The following is a 20,116-nucleotide window of genomic DNA, read 5'->3' on the forward strand; positions in this document are numbered from 1 at the left end:
TCAATCCCCGTGTGCATTCTGGGTCTATGAAATCATACTTGGTGTTTCAGGGTTAGTGGCGACAACAGATGCTATCAACCGTCCCAAGATACAAAATGCCCTAAAAGGAAACTGACCAATGCGTCTCCAATGCAGTGGACTGTGCCCTAAGCAAAGGAGGTTAGCTCCTCTTCAGGTCAAGAGTGAGGCTGTTTTTATTGTGAGTCCTAGTTACAGCTAAACTCACAACAGAAGGCAGCCCTGTGTCCAGGAAGGAGCCTGTCTATGGCTATGAAACAGACGGCCTCCCTAGTGTGAGGCCCCTGGATCTGCCAGTTGGCAGAGTACATTTCAACTTGGGACCACTAGAAGGTGATCATAGGTCTGAGTGATTCGTAAAAAGGAAAGTCTGTGAAAACAGCCTCCTGCGAGTCCCACCCCAAGCTCATGAGACGACTTGGTGCTTGTCTCGCGAGCTTGGCTTCCACTCAAGACTTCAGATCGTGAGAAGAGTAACCAGGACCTGAGGCAGCATCTGTTTCCACAGCTTCGGGTCTTCAAGCTGGCCAAGTCCTGGCCCACTCTGAACATACTCATCAAGATCATTGGCAACTCCGTGGGGGCCCTGGGCAACCTGACCTTCATCCTGGCCATCATCGTCTTCATCTTCGCCCTGGTCGGGAAGCAGCTTCTCTCCGAGAACTACGGGTGCCACAAGGACGGCGTCTCGGTGTGGAAAGGCGAGAGGCTCCGCTGGCACATGTGCGACTTCTTCCATTCCTTCCTCGTCGTCTTCCGGATCCTCTGCGGGGAGTGGATCGAGAACATGTGGGTCTGCATGGAGGTCAGCCAGAAGTCCATCTGCCTCATCCTCTTCCTGACTGTGATGGTGCTGGGTAACCTGGTGGTGAGTAGTGAGGCCTCCCAGGTGAACTAGAGTCTGGGGAGGAGCCCGGTCAGTGGCGTGTTCGCTATATGAAGCTCTTAAGTTCAGTCCCCCAAAAACATGTTTTTTTAAAAAAAGCCAGGCGTGGCAGCACCCTCTGTAACCTGAGCACTGAGGAGGCAGGGACAGATGGAACCTGAGACCTGCTGACCAGCCAGCCTCTGCTGAGTGAGTTCTGAGCAAACAAGAGGCCCTGTCTCAAAAACAAGCTAGATTGCTTCTGAGGAATGCCAGCAGGGGTTGTCCTCAGGCACCCACAGGCACACACTCATACCCACAGGCACACACTTGTACAATCACACACTCATACCCACAGGCACACACTCACACCCACAGGCACACACTCACACCTACAATCACACACTCACACCCACAGGCACACACTCATACCCACAGGCACAAACTCACACCTATAGGCACACACTCACACCTACAGTCAAACATTCACACTTACAGTCACACTCACAGCACAGGCACACACTCACACCTACAAGCACTGGATGGTACCCAGATGCTCACCTTATTTCAATCTGCTCCCAGGTTCTGAGGGGATGGACCTCTGGAGAAGTAATTAGTCCCACACCCCCTCTCCTCCCCAGCTAAGCTCCATCTCCACCCTCTCTACCTGGGAGTGTCTGTGCCTCCCTATGTTGATCTCCGGCCAAAGCGACTGAGGACTCCAGGAGTCCATCAGTTTGTCTCTGTAGTAAAGAGGGAGGGAGCTCAGCAGAGAGGATCAAAACCCAGTAGGGCACTTGTCTGTCTCCCAGCCTGGTTCCTGGGGCACAAATACCTTCTGCTGATCCTTAATGGTAGACCCTCAAGCCTGCCATTCCTCCAAATGTTCCTCTGCAGCCAGGACAATCCCCCACTTTGAGGGGAGAGGTATGCGCTTAGGGTTAGGGTTAGGGTTAGAATTGGAGTCCACATGGGTAGGGTACCCAAGACAGCCTCAAAGCTCTCTCCAGCTGTGCCCAGGGTATACACTCTTCCAAGACTCTGTTCCTTCAGGTGGGCAGGGACAGCCCAGGCAATAGTAAGACACAGAGATCAAGAGTATGCCAATGTAGATGCTGGAGAACCTCTGTGATGGTCGATGTCGCTCGTCAACATGGTGGCATTTGGAATCACCTAGGACGACACCTCTGGGTGCGACCGTGTGGACATTTCCAGAGCGGTTTAACGGAGGAGGGAAGAGCCCCTGAATGTGGGTGATGCTTTCCCACGTGCTAGGGTCCTGCCCTGCATGAAAGGGAGGGAGGGCAAGCAGAACGTCTGCCTCCCTCTGTCTCCCAACTCCCTGTGCAAAGTGACAGATGTGTCTCCCTTCCACACCTTTCCTCAGGTGCTCAACCTATTCATTGCTTTGCTGCTGAACTCCTTCAGTGCGGACAATCTCACAGCCCCAGAGGATGACGGGGAGGTGAACAACTTGCAGATAGCACTGGCCAGGATTCAGGTATTTGGCCGTCAGGCCAGTCAGGCCATTATCAGTTACATCAGCAGCTGCTGCCGGTTCCGCTGGCCCAAGATGGACCCACAGCTGGGGGTGAAACCCCCACTTGCCAGCTCCAAAGCAGAGAACCACATTGCTTTGGATGCTGTTGACACTGCAGTGGGGAACCTGGCGAAGCCAGCTCTCGGTGGCCCCGAGGAGAACCACAGGGATTTCATCACCGATCCTAACGTGTGGGTCTCAGTGCCCATTGCTGAGGGGGAATCTGACCTCGATGAGCTGGAGGAAGATATGGAGCAGGCTTCTCAGAGCTCCTGGCAGGAAGAGAGCCCCAAAGGACTGGTAAGAGGTCAGATGGCCATAGGAAGGGGGAGGGGCTGTCGGGCAGAGAAAGGCTCCGGGCAGAACAGAGAACTTTTGATAAGTAGGCTGCGTTCATTAATTTTCTCTTTGATGTGACTGCATACCCAATAGAAGCAACTCAAAGGGGGAAGGACTCACCTAGCTCGTGGTTTTAAAACCCATCAGTGAGGACAACATAGACACCCTGGGTTCCAGTCAAGGAATAGAGAGAGATCAATTCTGGTGCTCAGCTCACTTTCTCGTTATTCAGTGCAGGACACAGAGGTGTGTTTCCATGGGGATTCTAAATACGACCAAGTAGATTAGCCACCAGAGAGGCTTTCTAACAGCAGAGTGTCAGAGCTGTGAGCTCTGGGCAAGCCAGGCTTAGGCAACCAGGCCAAAGAGAAGCTGAAGCCACGCCCAGCATTCTTTCCAGGGCAGGGGCTCACCTCTGCAAAGCCCAAAAGAAAGAGCCAGCCTCCTGAGGAGGCCAGGGTAGCAGGCAAGCCGCAGCCCAGGCTCTCACGCAAAGAGCTGAGGGCGTGTCTCCAGGACCAGGACACCACCAGAAAGGCTTTCCGGCAAGCTCATCTCTGCCAGAACAGGAAAAGTCCTAGCCATTTTCTGACATCTTACAGGCTTTTTTTTTTTCCAAACAAGAGACCTCAGAAGGAAATGACATTCCCTTCAGAACCAAAGAACTAAAGGCACCCCCGAGTCTTCTGATAATAAGTCTTTCTCAATACCTTGCATGGGTTCCTAGTGCTTTAAGCTGGTACATCAGCCCTCACAAACCTTGGTGACTCCGGGCGTCCATTGTTGTTCAGTGACAGGAACAGGGACCCAGGGCAGTCCCTGGGGACACTCAGGGCTGCTGGCCAGGCCATAAAGCTATGCCTTGTGTCCACAGTTCTCCCCGACCGCCTTCTTCCCTGACAGCTGTCATGTGCTAGCAGCTGCTGCTATCAACTGTCCTTTTCTAGATTCCTTTGTCTGAGTGACAGCCGAGGCCAGAGTGTCACCTCCTGGGAGTAAAGAACATGAACTCCCTGATATCTGTCTGCAGCTCAGGGCCATGTTTGGTTACTTTGAGGTCCTTGGAGTAGGAGTGCTCAGATGACCTTAGCCCATGACCAGTTTGACTTCTAGCAAGGCTCTGATGGCCATGGCTACCATCTGTGGAGCCAAATCTCTTGCACTGAATTATATAAGCGTCCATATATTTAGTGATCAGAAGAACAACATGAAGTAAACCTCGTCTTCTTGATTTTGCAGATGGAATAAAAATTATGAGAGAGATTAGGTAGATTTCCTAAGGTCACGTACCTACAAATGGAGCCAGGTTCTGTACACAGACCTATACCCCCATGCTTAATTCACACATGTACATATGCATATAAGGAGCATTGTGAAGACCTTAGCTCTGGAGGCCTGTCACGTGCAAAAGCTCTTCCAATTCGGAAGAGATCAAATTGACTCAGTTTCCCAGACGGGCCCTCTCTCATCAGCAGGAGCAGCTGTCGCAAGTCCAAAAGTGTGAAGACCACCAGACAGCCCAAAGCCCAGCCTCCGGGATGTCCTCTGAGGACCTGGCTCCGTACCTGGGGGAGAGATGGAAGAGGAAGGACAGCCCTCAGGTCCCTGCCGAGGTAGGTATGTGAGCTCCCTAGAGAGGTCCAACAGCTGGCCGGATGCTGTCAGGAGGGAACTATAGGAGGGCGCCGACTGGACAAGGCTGCACCCCACTGCAGGACCATCTGCTACCCTCTGGTGAATCACACCATGATACATGGCTGAACCTCACCCCTGGATAGGTGTGAGGATAGGAAGAGAGTGTGGGTCCCCCAGGCTGTAGGACCTGGGCCCACTCCCGCTCTCCAAACCTCTATGTCTTCATCTATAGGACTGTGTGCAGAGCCTATATAGAACTGTGTGGCAGTGCCTATATAGAGCTGTGTGTGTGCCTATATAGAGCGAGTGCAGTGCCTATATCAAGCTGTGTCAGTGCCTATATAGAGCTGTGTGTGCCTATATAGAGCTGTGTACAGTGCCTATATAGAGTTGTGTACGTACCTATATAGAGCTGTGTCAGAGCCTATATAAAGCTGTGTGCAGTGCCTATATAGAGCTGTGTGCAGTGCCTATATAGAGCTGTGTGTGTGCCTATATAGAGCTGTGTGCAGTGCCTATATAGAGCTGTGTGCAGTGCCTATATAGAGCTGTGTGTGTGCCTATATAGAGCTGTGTGCAGTGCCTGTATAGAGCTGTGTGCAGTGCCTATATAGAGCTGTGTGCAGTGCCTATATAGAGCTGTGTGCAGTGCCTATATAGAGCTGTGTGCAGTGCCTATATAGAGCTGTGTGCAGTGCCTATATAGAGCTGTGTGTGTGCCTATATAGAGCTGTGTGCAGTGCCTGTATAGAGCTGTGTGCAGTGCCTATATAGAACCATGCAGCCGTGCCTCTGTAGGACTGCGTGCAGTGCCGATTTGGAAAGGTTATTTGGAAGCCTAGATGAGAAGCTGTTCGTCAAATGTTCAGTTCCTGTCTGAAATGGAGTAAGTGCCCAGAAAATGACAGCCAAGGAGAAGGGGACAAAAGACCGTGAACAATGAGAGTCAGGTAATCTTCCAGAGACAACAGTGAGAGGAGAGTCGGAGGTGTTCCCTGGGCGGGGGAGCCTTCCCGGGGATGCCCCCCTCCGTCTTTTGTCCACATCATTCTCTCTCACCAAAAGCAGCCTAGGGTGGAAGGAGGCTGTCTACAGGTGCAGAGCGAACTGACAGCCTCACAAAAACCAAGCAGGGAGAACACTCAGCTGCAGGATGCTGGGGGAGGTAAAAATAAACCGTGGTGTCACTTACAAGCCCTGGGGGAGAGCGTCTCTGCAAAGAGACGTCTGTTAGGAGTCAGCGTCTTGGGGCAGGAAGATGACTCAGTCAGTAAAGTGCTTGGTGGGCGTGCACAAGGACCTGACTCTGTACCCCCAGACCCCAAGTAAAACGCCGGGCTTGGTAGTGCACCACTATGATCCCAGTGCTGTGGGGAAAGGGGCGAAGACAAGGGGATCCTTGGCACTCCATGGCCAGTCATTGTAGCCAAGTCCATGTTCTGTGTCCCAGCTCCACATTCAGTGGGAGACCCTGCTTTTGGTGGAGAGCACATGCACTCACACACAGTCCCTTACACATGTGACATACACACGCACACATGCACACATGCACACAAGCTCCAGATATTTAGTGATTTTGCTGCCACTGCAAGAAACTCAGGACTTTAACTTGACACCTCGGCCCCGAGTGCAGCTGTGTGACAGCCACTGGACTTGGCCAAGATAAGACGAACACAGTTCACCCACGCACACGACTTATCAAGCCCTTCAGTGTGAGGAATGTCAGCTCCTGGCTTTGAGCCCAGGCAAGGCTGACCGCAGCAAACTAAGATAACAGAGTGAACTGTGATGCACTTTGGGTGGGGGTTGTGACATTCTGCACATGGGCGTCCTGTCCCTTCGAAATTGTTCGGAGGACCTCTGCTTCCGGTACATAACTTCTGATCATAGGTTTTCATTTTGCTTTTGTTTTCTGGGCCATGACCCTGGCCAGGCAGGGAGGGGCCTGTCAGTGATGGATGGGGTCCCTCCCTACCATTTGGCTCCATTAGCCAAGCGATCAGGTTCACTAGCACTGGCTCCTAATTGAATTCGTCTGGAGACATTACAGGCCAGTGCTGCTGGGAGGACGGCAGGGCCCCACAACACAGCTGCCCAATTAAATATTCAAGTGCATTGAAAGCTGAGCATCTTTATGGATGTAATTATGGCGTCTCGGGCCATTGCCAGCACTCCATCACGGCCCGGAGGTTTACATCCTGGCTCGGCCAAGCCACAGGGCTCCACAGGGAGCATCCGTGTCCTGGCCTGAGGTGTCGAGTCCCAAACACACGAGGATGCCAAAGCAGCAGACAGCAGAGCCTGGGCCCTGCAGGGCCTTACCTCGGCCTTCGAGGATCCCAGCCCCCACCAGACAGGCAGTGACTATGTACAGATGTGCCAGGGTCTTCAAAGAGCCACGTTCACTGCCCCAGCCTCTGCCCCACAGGGAGTGGATGACACAAGCTCCTCCGAGGGCAGCACAGTGGACTGCCCAGACCCAGAGGAGATCCTGAGGAAGATCCCCGAGCTGGCAGATGACCTGGACGAACCTGATGACTGTTTCACAGAAGGTACAAGAGACACGGACCACCCTGTCCTCATGTTACTCAGGGTCAGCATCCACCTCGCCCAACACTGACCTAAGTGCCTCTGTGTCCAGAACCATGACCTGGCATCCACGGGAACCAAACAAACAGGCTCACGACAGTCAGAGCGCATTGTGCCTCCCCCCTCTCCTCACCCTCGGGAATACCTTGTGAGATTATAAACCAGGCCACTTGAGTGTGAAAGGGGGAAAGGATACCATATTGGTGTCACTGTGAACTGATTGGGGATGTGAAGGACCCCCAGAAGGGCCATGGGTGTCTGCTCCCTTAAATCTTTAGTGTTATCCTATAAAGTGGGTCTATATTGATCCACTTTCCTCCATAGTATTTACAAAAAGCGAGGCCCATTACATTCTCCATAGACACTTGTATGATGGATGAATGGACAGATACTTCCTACTATGACGGTGAGTATGGCCTTGGTGGCTTTGAATAAGTAGAAATTATGGGAGCAGCATTCCATTGAGTTTCTGCTTCCACTTTAGCTAAGCCGCACCCAGGCCTGTGGGGGCTCAGTCCTGCATGGGTCAGGCTATAGCCTCCCAGTGCCATCAAATTCAGGACTCAGGATTTATCAGGCTTTCAGGGATCTGTGAGCATAAGGAGACATCTAGACTCATGTATATTAAGGAAGGAACCTAGGGAGGGCATTTGAATATCAAGGCCATGATGAGAGGGACCCCTAATGGTCTAGATCGGGAAGATGAGCTGGGAGGGGCCACTCCTCTTATGTTCCAGAAAAAGACTCTTCCCCAATGGTGCGGAAATGCATTTCCCAGCACAAAGGTTTCACTACAGACCAGAGCGACATCCTATTGCATTATCCGTCACTATCTATTCTAGTTTACCTTCTGTGCTGCAGGAAAAAAAACACAACACAACAAACAAACAAAAAACATTGTGATTAAAAGCAACCGAGGTGCGAATAGGATTTATTTGATTTCCAAGTCACCACTGAGAGAAGTCGGGGCAGGGAGCTTAAGGAGGACTTGAAGCAGAAACCACGAAGGAATGCTGTTTGCCCTCCATCACAGGCTCACACTTAGCTTGCTTTCTTCCAAGTCTGGGACCACCTGCCTAGGGAAGGGTGCCGCCCACGGTGGGCTGAGTCTGCCCATTAAGTCATTAACAGTTAAAGCTAACCAGGGCCCTTCCCACCATCTGTGCCCCCGCCCCCAGGCTGCACTCGCCGCTGTCCCTGCTGCAAAGTGAACACCAGTAAGTTTCCTTGGGCCACAGGCTGGCAGTTGCGCAAAACCTGCTACCGCATTGTGGAGCACAGCTGGTTTGAGAGTTTCATCATCTTCATGATCCTGCTCAGCAGTGGAGCGCTGGTAAGGAGGAGGAAGTGGGGTTCCTGCCTCAATGGCCTCCAGCTGGCCTGGGCTTCCATCTAAAGTCTTTGGAGCCGGAGCTGCCTCGGTGTGGGCTGCCCCCACGGTTTGAGCTAAAAGTCGCCAGCTACAGATGGAGGAGAGCTTTAGCCCCGCTCACCTCATGGGAAGCACTCAGCACCCCTCACATGGTATTCTAAACCTAGATACAAACTGTTCAAGCAATGAGAACTTGTCTCCCACTTAACAGATGGAAAAACTAAGACTGGACCGGTCAGAGGACTCTCCCAATGCTAGGCAGTAGCAAAACCTAACTTCACCCATAGTGGATCCCTAAACCCTTGGTTTTCTACCCCCTGATCTTCAGAGCCTTTTCCTGAAGATCAAGGCCATCTTCTCTTATCTTAACAAACCGCATGCCTGCTCCTTCTTCAGATCTCACGGTTCCTTCAAGCATCATCTCCTCACGTCTGGGCATCTGGAAAGCTTGTGGGAACATAGGCCCAGTTTGAGAACTTGGTGACTGAACCCGAGAACTTGCATCTCCAGCAAGCTGAAGCTGGAGGCTGACACTGGCAGCCAAGAGCCACGCTGAATAGCAGGGTGTTGGGGGGTAGGATCTGAGATGCTCCCAAAGGTATTGGCCAAAGGCTAAGCCCGGAGAACGAGGAAAGAAGCCCTCTTCCCATGGACTTAGGCTTAAAGCAGCATCGAGTGCCTATCCTAATTAAGCAATGTAGTCACAGACACCAGAAGGGACTTCCTGTCCCTAGTTGGCCGTGCTTCATACAGGAGAATGCTGGTACCAAAGGCATGGCTGCGGCCCAAGCTAATCTGTTTAGGATCTGGGACTAGAGCCCCGCTCTCCTGCAGCTCTACCCATGTCTGTGTCCGTTTGTCTTGCTTGTCCTGTGTCATTTGCTCTCTAAAAAGAAAACAGTCCACTGAATGCCTGAGAACTGACTAAATGCCAGACAGACTGCCCAGGAGAGCCAGAGTTGTTCAGTGTACAGCCTCTTGGCTGTAAGGAGGCACATCTGGAAGGAACAGGTGTCCGGAGGGGAAGGGAAGAGGAATGGCCAAAGTTGCTAAGTGGGTCCCTTCCCCAACACCTTACAGCTCCCGTCTTCCCACAGGCCTTCCCCCCAAGGGACCCCTTCTTTGTTCTCTGAACCCCGTTGCTGCAACCTCCTCTCTCCTCTCGCTACAGTCTAGTGCCAGCCTCCCTGTTCCCAAGAGAGCACTCAAATCCTGAAACAGCTGTTCTGCCCCAGGCCCACCGCCAGCAACTTCCCTGCAATCCCTGGCTCTTTTTCCTATGGGACCAAACAGACATGCACCAAATTTAGGCTTCTTTATGCTTTTACTTTGAGTGCTTTAAAAAAAATAAAACAACAACAACATGAATTTTCATCTGACAAAGTAAAATGGAAAAAAAAAAACACCCTCGGAAATTATATAAAAAAAAAAAGGTAAAGGGGGGGAAAATTAGCCATTTTCCTGTCACTCAAAGAGAAACTCACTTTGAAAACACTTTGGTGTGGTTCTTCCCAGCTTTTTCATGCATAGAATATAATTGTTATAAAATAAATGTATGTGTGCATTCTATGATTTCTCAGGAAATTTCCTCAGGAAATATGCTCATGCAAACTCACTTAACGGCCACGACATCATAGGAATGCGCCCCCTCATTTGTTCAATTAGCACCTATATTCACACTTCACTCGGACAGCGCATCTTCAGCACTACCTTGGAGATATTGAATACTTTTTGGAGGTTTTTGAATGACGATCAGAGATGTCGAATGATTGCCAGAAATACTGAGTAATACTGAATGATGATCAGAGATATTTAATGGCTGTCAGGGATAGTTAATGATTGTCGGGGATAGTTAATGATTGTCAGGGATAGTTAATGATTGTCAGGGATAGTTAATAGTTGTCAAGAACACCGAGTAACAGACAGAGATAGTGAGCGATGCCCAAAGATGCAGAATGGTTGTTGGAGATTTATGAATGCCTGTCTAGCTTAGGCTTGGTCCAGATGTTGAGGCCATGTCTCTTGGTCCATCAGCTTATCAAGGAGGACCTGTGCATGAAGCACAGAAGGGAAGCAGGGTGGGGCAGGGGAAGGAGCTGAGAGACGGTGTCCAGCCTCAGCTGATCCCGGGGGGGGGGGTGCCTTGACCATCCAAGGGCATCACAGACTTGTCCTACATGGAGACAAACATATAAACCCCAAGGCTCCCTGAGAATGCCTTGGACTGTCCTGGTGGGCATCTGACCCATTAAACACTCCCCAAAGTGCATTCATTTTGATCCAAACCGCGAGGCTGCTCCCAGCAGCTGGGGACTGAGGTCGTGCAGACATTGGTAGCACCCGTGTCTTTAGCATAGCCTTTCAGATAAGTTGACTAGCTTCCTGACACCTATTTGGCTCCTGGAGCCCGGCTGTCTTTCACTCCATCCATCATCCCTGAGAGGGAATACCCAACGGACACGCCAGCGCTGGGACTGTGTCTGTTCTCTCTCGTCTTTGCCTCTGATAAAAGGAAAAATTGGCGTCTCTTTTTTATTTGCATTTCCTTGATTACCCATCAAATAAAAAGCTCACTTTCAGAAGTTTTTTGGCAATTCTTTCCTGTTTTGCAGACTGCCTGCAGATATCCCTCTATACTTTTACTTTTAAAATAAGTCATTGTGAAACATCTCTTTGGTTTGCTTCCAAAATCCAGCTTGAGGTTTCCTTTCTCACTTGTACCCAACAGCCCCGTGTAGTATCAGGGCTCCATGTCCCTGTGGGCTGCCAAGTCTCTTTTATGTCCCACATTGCCACCTCCACTTTCCTGCTGAGGCTGTTCCCCAGAGGCTGTGGGTAGGGTGGGCGGATCCTCGCTATAGGTCAGGACTCTGGTGACCCTGGTCATTCTCCTCCCTTCTCTGCAGGCCTTTGAGGATAACTACCTGGAAGAAAAACCCCGAGTGCAGTCCATGCTGGAGTACACTGACAGAGTGTTCACCTTCATCTTTGTATTCGAGATGTTGCTCAAGTGGGTAGCTTATGGCTTCAAAAAATATTTCACCAACGCCTGGTGCTGGCTGGACTTCCTCATCGTGAATGTGAGTGCTGTGGGGGTGGAGGTGGGAATCTCACCAGAGGCAGGTGGCTACGGCTAGAACAGATGCAAGGTTGATTGGTTGTCTCTCGGGGGCCGCTTTGAGCACTGAGTGAGAAGTCAGGATAACATTGCATGTCAGTGGGTGGGAAGTTCCAGGAAGCTCACAATTCAGACACCATGGTGACCTTCGGATGAGTCTACAGGTCTCCGGCTTCTGCTAAGTAAAGCTATTACAGGAGACAATGTGGGCATCCAGGCTTCTGTGTTCGTTCACCCACCGCCAGGTCTCTGGATCTCAGAGCACTGCAGTCTTCAAACAGAACCCGTGTGCCTGCTAGCTTCATGGTCTCCATGACTGGGCTAAAGATACCCGTGGTACTTTTAAAAACCACCCTGGGCATCCTGGACACTGGGAGATTCTGGCCTTACTGGTCCTGGGCCAGCTCCAGGCATCAGTATTAGTAGAAGCTTCCAGTTATTTCCAAGGTGCAGCTGTGGCAGTGAACCTTTGAGCTGAGAGCACTGGCTCCTCTCTGGTAGCAGCAAAAGCAGCAGAAGGTCCTACTGGAACTCCTCTGTAGGGACTCTTGTCACCTGACTGCTAACCCCTGTGACCCTCAGTGCACGGGCTACAAGCCCCACACACGAGCACCGTCACTCCGTGGCTAACCGGCCCCACTGCTCTGCCTCTCTGCAGACCATCTCCTTTTCAACATGCCATGCTGTGTTCCTTGCTCACGGCTGTCTAGCTGAGGGTGCCTGTGAGCAGAGTAAGCCACGGGCGGTTTGTCTCTGCCTCCCTTCTTCAGCAGGCACCTGCACCAGGGCCTTGCACATCAGCGATGTCAGGAAACAACAGCGCCTGGTATTTGCCTCCGGAACCTGGCTGGGCTCCAGGACAGAACATTCTGTCTAGCCTAGGTTGGCAATTCCTCTGTAACAGGCCTGCATGCAACTTCCTTCTTTCCTGATGCCATTGAGCCAGTGGCATCCGGCCACAGTGACACGGCGACTCACTGAGAGGGCTGAAATCGAAGACGCTGGGGACAGTTCTGTGCATGAAAGAATTACTCACAAATAAGAGGGAACTGTTGTCTTCTGGCTTGTCACCCGCTGAGAGACTTCGATTGTATAGTGGTCATTGTTTTCCAGTCCTGGTCACCTTAAAGTCTCTTCTTTTTTTTTTTTTTAATTTTTTTTATTTGATATATTTTTTATTTACATTTCAAATGATTTCCCCTTTCCTAGGCCCCGACTCCCCGAAAGTCCCGTAAGCCCCCTTCTCTCCCCCTGTCCTCCCACCCACCCCTTCCCACTTCCCCGTTCTGGTTTTCCTGAATACTGCTTCACTGAGTCTTTCCAGAACAAGGGGCCACTCCTCCATTCTTCTTGTACCTCATTTGATGTGTGGATTATGTTTTGGGTATTCCAGGTTTCTAGGTTAATATCCGCTTATTAGTGAGTGCATACCATGATTCACCTTTTGAGTCTGGGTTACCTCACTTAGTATGATGTTCTCTAGCTCCATCCATTTGCCTAAGAATTTCATGAATTCATTGTTTCTAATGGCTGAATAGTACTCCATTGTGTAGATATACCACATTTTTTGCATCCACTCTTCTGTTGAGGGATACCTGGGTTCTTTCCAGCATCTGGCAATTATAAATAGGGCTGCTATGAACATAGTAGAGCATGTATCCTTATTACATGGTGGGGAATCCTCTGGGTATATGCCCAGGAGTGGTATAGCAGGATCTTCTGGAAGTGAGGTGCCCAGTTTTCAGAGGAACCGCCAGACTGATTTCCAGAGTGGTTGTACTAATTTGCAACCCCACCAGCAGTGGAGGAGTGTTCCTCTTTCTCCACACCCTCTCCAACACCTGCTGTCTCCTGAATTTTTAATCTTAGCCATTCTGACTGGTGTAAGGTGAAATCTCAGGGTTGTTTTGATTTGCATTTCCCTAATGACTAATGAAGTTGAGCATTTTTTAAGATGCTTCTCCGCCATCCGAAGTTCTTCAGGTGAGAATTCTTAGTTTAACTCTGTACCCCATTTTTAATAGGGTTGTTTGGTTTTCTGGAGTCTAACTTCTTGAGTTCTTTATATATATTGGATATTAGCCCTCTATCTGATGTAGGATTGGTGAAGATCTTTTCCCAATTTGTTGGTGGCCAATTTGTCCTCTTAATCGTGTCCTTTGCCTTACAGAAACTCTGTAATTTTATGAGGTCCCATTTGTCAATTCTTGCTTTTAGAGCATATGCTATTGGTGTTCTGTTCAGAAACTTTCTTCCTGTACCAATGTCCTCAAGGGTCTTCCCCAATTTCTTTTCTATTAGCTTCAGAGTGTCTGGCTTTATGTGGAGGTCCTTGATCCACTTGGATTTGAGCTTAGTACAAGGAGACAAGGATGGATCAATTCGCATTCTTCTGCATGCTGACCTCCAGTTAAACCAGCACCATTTGTTGAAAAGGCTATCTTTTTTCATTGGATGTTTTCAGCCTCTTTGTCGAGGATCAAGTGGCCATAGGTGTGTGGGTTCATTTCTGGATCTTCAGTCCTGTTCCATTGATCCTCCTGCCTGTCACTGTACCAATACCATGCAGTTTTTAACACTATTGCTCTGTAGTATTGCTTGAGGTCAGGGATACTGATTCCCCCAGACTTTCTTTTGTTGCTGAGAATAGTTTTAGCTATCCTGGGTTTTTTGTTATTCCAGATGAATTTGATAATTGCTCTTTCTAACTCTGTGAAGAATTGAGTTGGAATTTTGATGGGTATTGCATTGAATCTGTAGATTACTTTTGGCAAAATGGCCATTTTAACTATATTGATTCTACCGATCCATGAGCATGGGAGGTTTTCCCATTTTTTGAGGTCTTCTTCCATTTCCTTCTTCAGAGTCTTGAAGTTCTTGTCATACAGATCTTTCACATGTTTGGTAAGAGTCACCCCAAGATACTTTATACTGTTTGTGGCTATTGTGAAGGGGGTCATTTCCCTAATTTCTTTCTCAGCCTGCTTATCCTTTGAGTATAGGAAGGCCACTAACTTGCTTGAGTTGATTTTATAACCTGTCACTTTGCTGAAGTTGTTTATCAGCTCTTTGAGAAAATCAACAAGATAGATAAACCCTTAGCCAGACTGACCAAAGGGCACAGAGAAAGTATCCAAATTAACAAACTTAGAAATGAAAAGGGAGATATAACAACGGAAACTGAGGAAATCCAAAAAATCATCAGATCCTACTACAAGAGCCTATACTCAACACAACTGGAGAATCTGGAGGAAATGGACAATTTCCTTGACAGATACCAAATACCAAAATTAAATCAGGACCAAATAGATCATCTAAACAGTCCCATAATGCCTAAAGAAATAGAAGGAGTCATAGAAAGTCTTCCAACCAAAAAAAGCACAGGACCAGATGGTTTCAGTGCAGAATTCTATCAGACCTTCAAAGAAGAGTTAATACCAATACTCTTCAAATTATTCCACAAAATAGAAACAGAAGGAACACTACCCAATTCCTTCTATGAAGCCACAATTACGCTGATACCAAAACCACACAAAAATCCAACAAAGAAAGAGAACTTCAGACCAATTTCCCTTATGAACATCGATGCAAAAATACTCAATAAAATTCTTGCCAACCGAATCCAAGAACACATCAAAACGATCACCCACCATGATCAAGTAGGCTTTATCCCGGGAATGCAGGGTTGGTTCAATATACAGAAATCCATCAATGCAATCCACTACATAAACAAACTCAAAGAAAAAAACCACATGGTCATTTCATTGGATGCTGAAAAAGCATTTGACAAAATTCAGCATCCTTTCATGCTTAAAGTTTTGGAAAGAAGAGGAATTCAAGGCCCATACCTAAACATAGTAAAAGCAATATACAGCAAACCGGTAGCCAGCATCAAACTAAATGGAGAGAAACTTGAAGCAATCCCACTAAAATCAGGGACTAGACAGGGCTGCCCCCTTTCTCCTTATCTTTTCAATATTGTACTTGAGGTACTAGCTCAGGCAATTCGACAACATAATGAAGTCAAAGGGATACAAATTGGAAAGGAAGAAGTCAAACTATCATTATTTGCAGATGACATGATAGTCTACCTAAGTAACCCAAAAAACTCCACTAGATAACTCCTACAGCTGATAAACAACTTAAAGTCTCTTCTTAAGCTGGGTGTAGTGGCACACACATTTAATCCAAGCACTCAGGCGGCAGAGACAGGCAGGTCTCTGTGGGTTCGAGGCTAGCCTGGTCTACCTAATGAATTTCAGGATAGCCAGGGCTATATAGAAACCCTGTCTCCAAAAAAAAAAAAAAAAAAAAAAAAAAAAAAAAAAAAAAAAAAAACAGAGGAGGAGGGAAAGGGGGAGGAGGAAGGAGAGGAGAAGGAGGGAGCAGAGGAGGAGGGAGAAGAGGAGGAAGAAGGAGAAGAGGAGGAGGAGGAAGGGAGGAGGGAGAAGAGGAGGAGAGAAAAGAGGAGGGGGAGAAGAAGAGAAAAAAGGAGAAGAGGAGGGAGAAGAGAGGAGGGAGAAGAGGAAGAGGGACAAGAGAAGAAGAAGAGAGAGGAGGAGGATGGAGAGGAGGAAGAGGGAAAGGAGGAAGAGGGAAAGGAGGAAGAGGAGGGGGTCTTTTTTCTATATGACTGTCCTTCTTTCCACACATCCCTCTTTTCATCTGTTCTACCATTCATTCTCCTTCTTTCCTTCCTTTCTCCCTTCCTCCCTCCCTTCCTTCCTCCCTCCCTTCCTTCCCCCTCCCTTCCTCCCTTCCTTCCTCCCTTCCTTCCCCCTCCCTTCTTCCCTTCCTTCCTTCCTCCCTCCCTTCCTCCCTCCCTTCCTTCCCCCTTCCTTCCTTCCTTCCTCCCTTCCTTCCTCCCTCCCTTCCTTCCTCCCTCCCTCCCTTCCTTCCTCCCTTCCTCCCTTCCTTCCTTCCTCCCTTCCTTCCTTCCTCCCTTCTTTCCTCCCTTCCTCCCTTCCTTCTTTCCTCCCTTCCTCCCTTCCTTCTTTCCTTCCTTCTTTCCTTCCTTCTTTCCTTCCTTCTTTCCTCCCTTCCTCCCTTCCTTCTTTCCTTCCTTCTTTCCTTCCTTCTTTCCTTCCTTCTTTCCTTTCTTCCTCCCTTCCTTCTTTCCTTCCTTCTTTCCTTCCTTCCTTCCTTCCTTCTTTCCTTCCTTCCTTTCCTTCCTTCCTTCCTTCTTTCCTTCCTTCCTCCCTTCCTTCCTTCTTTCCTTCATTCCTTCCTTCCTTCCTCCCTTCCTTCCTTCTTTCCTTCCTTCCTCCCTTCCTTCCTTCTCTCCTTCCTTCCTCCCTTCCTTCCTTCCTCCCTTCTTTCCTTCCTTCTTTCCTTCCTTCCTCCCTTCCTTCCTCCCTTCCTTCTTTCCTTCCTTCCTCCCTTCCTTCCTTCCTCCCTTCTTTCCTTCCTTCTTTCCTTCCTTCCTTCTTTCCTTCCTTCTTTCCTTCCTTCCTCCCTTCCTTCTTTCCTCCCTTCCTTTTTCCCTTCTTTCCTTCCTTCCTTCTTTCCTTCCTTCCTTCCTCCCTTCCTTCCTTCTTTCCTTCCTTCTTTCCTTCCTTCTTTCCTTCCTTCCTCCCTTCCTTCTTTCCTCCCTTCCTTTTTCCCTTCTTTCCTTCCTTCCTTCTTTCCTTCCTTCCTTCCTCCCTTCCTTCCTTCTTTCCTTCCTTCCTTCTTTCCTTCCTTCCTTCTTTCCTTCCTCCCTTCCTTCCTTCCTCCCTCCCTTCCTCCCTTCCTTCCTCCCTTCCTTCCTTCTTTCCTTCCTTCCTTCTTTCCTTCCTTCTTTCCTTCCTCCCTTCCTTCCTTCTTTCCTTCCTTCCTTCTTTCCTTCCTCCCTTCCTTCCTTCTTTCCTTTCTTCTTTCCTTCCTTCCTTCCTTCCAAGAGTTCATCTATCTTGACTTCCTCATCGCCCCTTTTCCTTCTAGCTATCCCTTCTCACTCTTCACTTTGTCTTCCCTTCATCCTCCCCTTCTTCCTTCTGTCCATCCCCCACTGCTGTTTAACCCTTCTGTCTACTGTTTGGCTCATCCTTCTAACCCGATAGCCTGTCACTTAGCCACCCATCCACCTGTCCTTCATTATCTGCCCAAGCACCAATCTACCATCCTCCTCTTCTTCTCGTGGTCCACCATCTTTTCACCCTTCCTGTTCCAATCTAATGGTCAGTTTCAAATGTCCACCTGGGATCTCCTGGGAAAAGAGTCTCAGCTGAGGAATTCACTAGATCCAGTTGGCCTATAGGCATGTCTGGGGGTTGGGAGGAGGTTGCCTTGATTGTCAACTAGAATTGGAAGATCTACCCTGGGGTGTGTGCTGCCCCATTTCATGGGCTGGCCTCCTCGGAGCTGCCCAACAGTGAAGACAGACAAGCAGGAGCAGTGAGCAATGGCACAGAGATCCCTGCGTGGTTCTCTGCTGTTTAGGGATGTGCTGTAATGCGGCTGGAGTTCCACCTCTCCGATGGGTTGTAGCTTGGGATGGAGCCCGATGAGCCCCTCCTCCCCTTGGCTGTGTTTTGTTGGGTGTCTCATCACAACCACAGTAAAGAAGCAGAACACAGTCTGTAAATGAACAGGAAACATACTTCCCTGGAGGATGTGCAAAGGGTTGACATAAAACTGGCCCAAACCTTGTTGTCCTCAGACAGACAGACAGCTGGGTACCTGATGGTATCAGCCTTGTATTGATGCTAGAAGGAGGTCCATCCAGTTTGTCGTGATTGTTGTTGGCCTAGTAGAATAGACTGCCCATTTGGAGAATGGGTATTGTTTCAGACACAAGGAGCTACATGTCAGCCCTTTGTTTTGAGTCCTAGTTCAGGTACTCCGGTAAGCCTAGCCTCAGTTTGGCATCAACCAGGATCTTGTGGGCCTGTCTCCCAGACCCATCAAGCTGAGCTTGTCCCAAGAACATTACTCCTAGCATCTTGGAGATTCCTGGGAAGACTGTTTTTTTCCATGACAGTCTGGGTCCTTTGCTACCCTCAGGGTACCACCTAAAAAGAACTGGCAGACCAAGTGGGACTCATTGCTCGGTTGTGCTTCAAGTGTCCACTGATGCTAGATCTCAGACAACTGCCCACTGTAAGAACTAGCTGACTCCTGAATCCCCAATTTCCAGTTGACTCTCATTTTACAAAGGGCAAAAGTGTCCCAATCCAGCAGGTCACCAAGAGGAACCTAAACATACACATACAAGCAGGATTCATTCCAATCCAATTTTCTAAGCAAATATAATGAAGAAGAACTTTAAATCCCTCAAAATAAGTGTATTGGTCACTTTTCTGTTGCTGTGTTAAGATTCCATGTCCAAAGCAACTTAGGGAAGAATTGGTTTATTTGGGCCATTTCTTCATCCAGAAAGATGGAGTCCATCACCACAGAGGAGCATGGCACAGGAGCAGGAAACTAGATGGTCACTTTTTCATCCTCACTCAAGAAGCAGGGGTTGTTCTAAGGGGAAAAACAGGAAGTGGGGCAAGGCTATAAAGTCCCAAAGTCAGACCCCAGTGATTCTGGGATGCATTTCCTCTGGCAAGGCTTCTTCCCTTAAAGGGTCCATAACCTGCCCAAAGAGCATCACCAGCTGGAGACCAAGTGTGCAGATACATGAGCCTGTGGGGGACATTTCACACTCAAACCACCATGATGAGGTTTATAACAGGCACAGGGAAGGGACATCAGCTGCCCAGATGAAACTCACTGGGTCTTCTAAAAATAAGATATGGAAGTAAAAAGGACCTAACTAGAGAAGGGAGGGGTCATCGGGAAGATGAGGGAAACAACAGGGAATCATGGGAGGTGAATATTTTATATATATATATGTGTGTGTGTGTAATATAATATATAACATAGAGTATAATGTACATATAATATATTAATATACTATATAATAATATATGTATAATTATATATAATGTATTATGTTTGATTAATATACTCATAAACACTTTAATTCAGTAAAAGAAAAGGACTTTCAAGGGTTCAGGAAAAGGCAGAGCCAGGACAATGGGCTAGAGAGACAGAGCAGGCAAGAACGAGGAGGCTGGGCATAGAGTTGCCGTCTCTCTCCACCAGATGACATTCTTTGGATAATGCTTTGGTCTCTGCCTGCACCAGATCTCTCTGACCAGCCTCATAGCAAAGATCCTTGAGTACTCAGACGTGGCATCCATCAAAGCCCTTCGGACTCTCCGTGCCCTCCGACCACTGCGGGCTCTTTCTCGATTTGAAGGCATGAGGGTGAGACCCTGCTTTTGGAACCTTTCTGATTAGCAGTATTTCATAAGCCTTCTCTGACTCCCCCCACCCCCATGTCCTCCATATCACTGACCCAAAGTGACAGGTCCCACTTCCAGATATCAGCTCTGTGTTGTCCCTTCCTGATCAGGCTCTGGTGACATTATGTCATCTAACTCTCTTGTCTCCCTCAAGTCTGATCTTAAGAACCTCTTTTCTTCTCACCCACAAATGCCACCACCCCCAGGCCTCAGACCTTACGCCCTCAGGGAAGGGTCCTGGCCCTTCTCTGGTCTCACTGTTCCATTTCAAGGGAGCCTTTTCTCTGACACTCTATGCAATTGTAGAGATAACCTCTGCCCAGCACCTCAGCCAGAGTCCCCCTGAAGGTGTCCCTGCCTCTGG

The 20,116-nt window shown here is 48.9% G+C and overlaps 1 protein-coding gene across 4 annotated transcripts in view; it reads left to right on the forward strand.

Moving 5' to 3' along the window:
• Scn10a (sodium voltage-gated channel alpha subunit 10) overlaps positions 1-20,116 on the forward strand; it is a 91,307-nt gene that overhangs the window by 58,136 nt on the left and 13,055 nt on the right. For 3 of the 4 annotated variants that reach the window (XM_052186980.1, XM_052186979.1, XM_052186982.1), the window contains 7 exons: positions 527-886; positions 2,271-2,723; positions 4,235-4,375; positions 6,826-6,949; positions 8,165-8,319; positions 11,265-11,438; positions 19,592-19,714. In XM_052186980.1, coding sequence (XP_052042940.1) covers positions 527-886; positions 2,271-2,723; positions 4,235-4,375; positions 6,826-6,949; positions 8,165-8,319; positions 11,265-11,438; positions 19,592-19,714 — 1,530 coding nt within the window. The remainder of the gene's footprint in view (positions 1-526; positions 887-2,270; positions 2,724-4,234; positions 4,376-6,825; positions 6,950-8,164; positions 8,320-11,264; positions 11,439-19,591; positions 19,715-20,116) is intronic. The other variant, XM_052186981.1, reaches the window with a different exon arrangement.

This window comes from Apodemus sylvaticus, chromosome 7 (genome assembly GCF_947179515.1).
Source record: "Apodemus sylvaticus chromosome 7, mApoSyl1.1, whole genome shotgun sequence".
In the NCBI taxonomy this organism is placed as follows: domain Eukaryota; kingdom Metazoa; phylum Chordata; class Mammalia; order Rodentia; family Muridae; genus Apodemus; species Apodemus sylvaticus.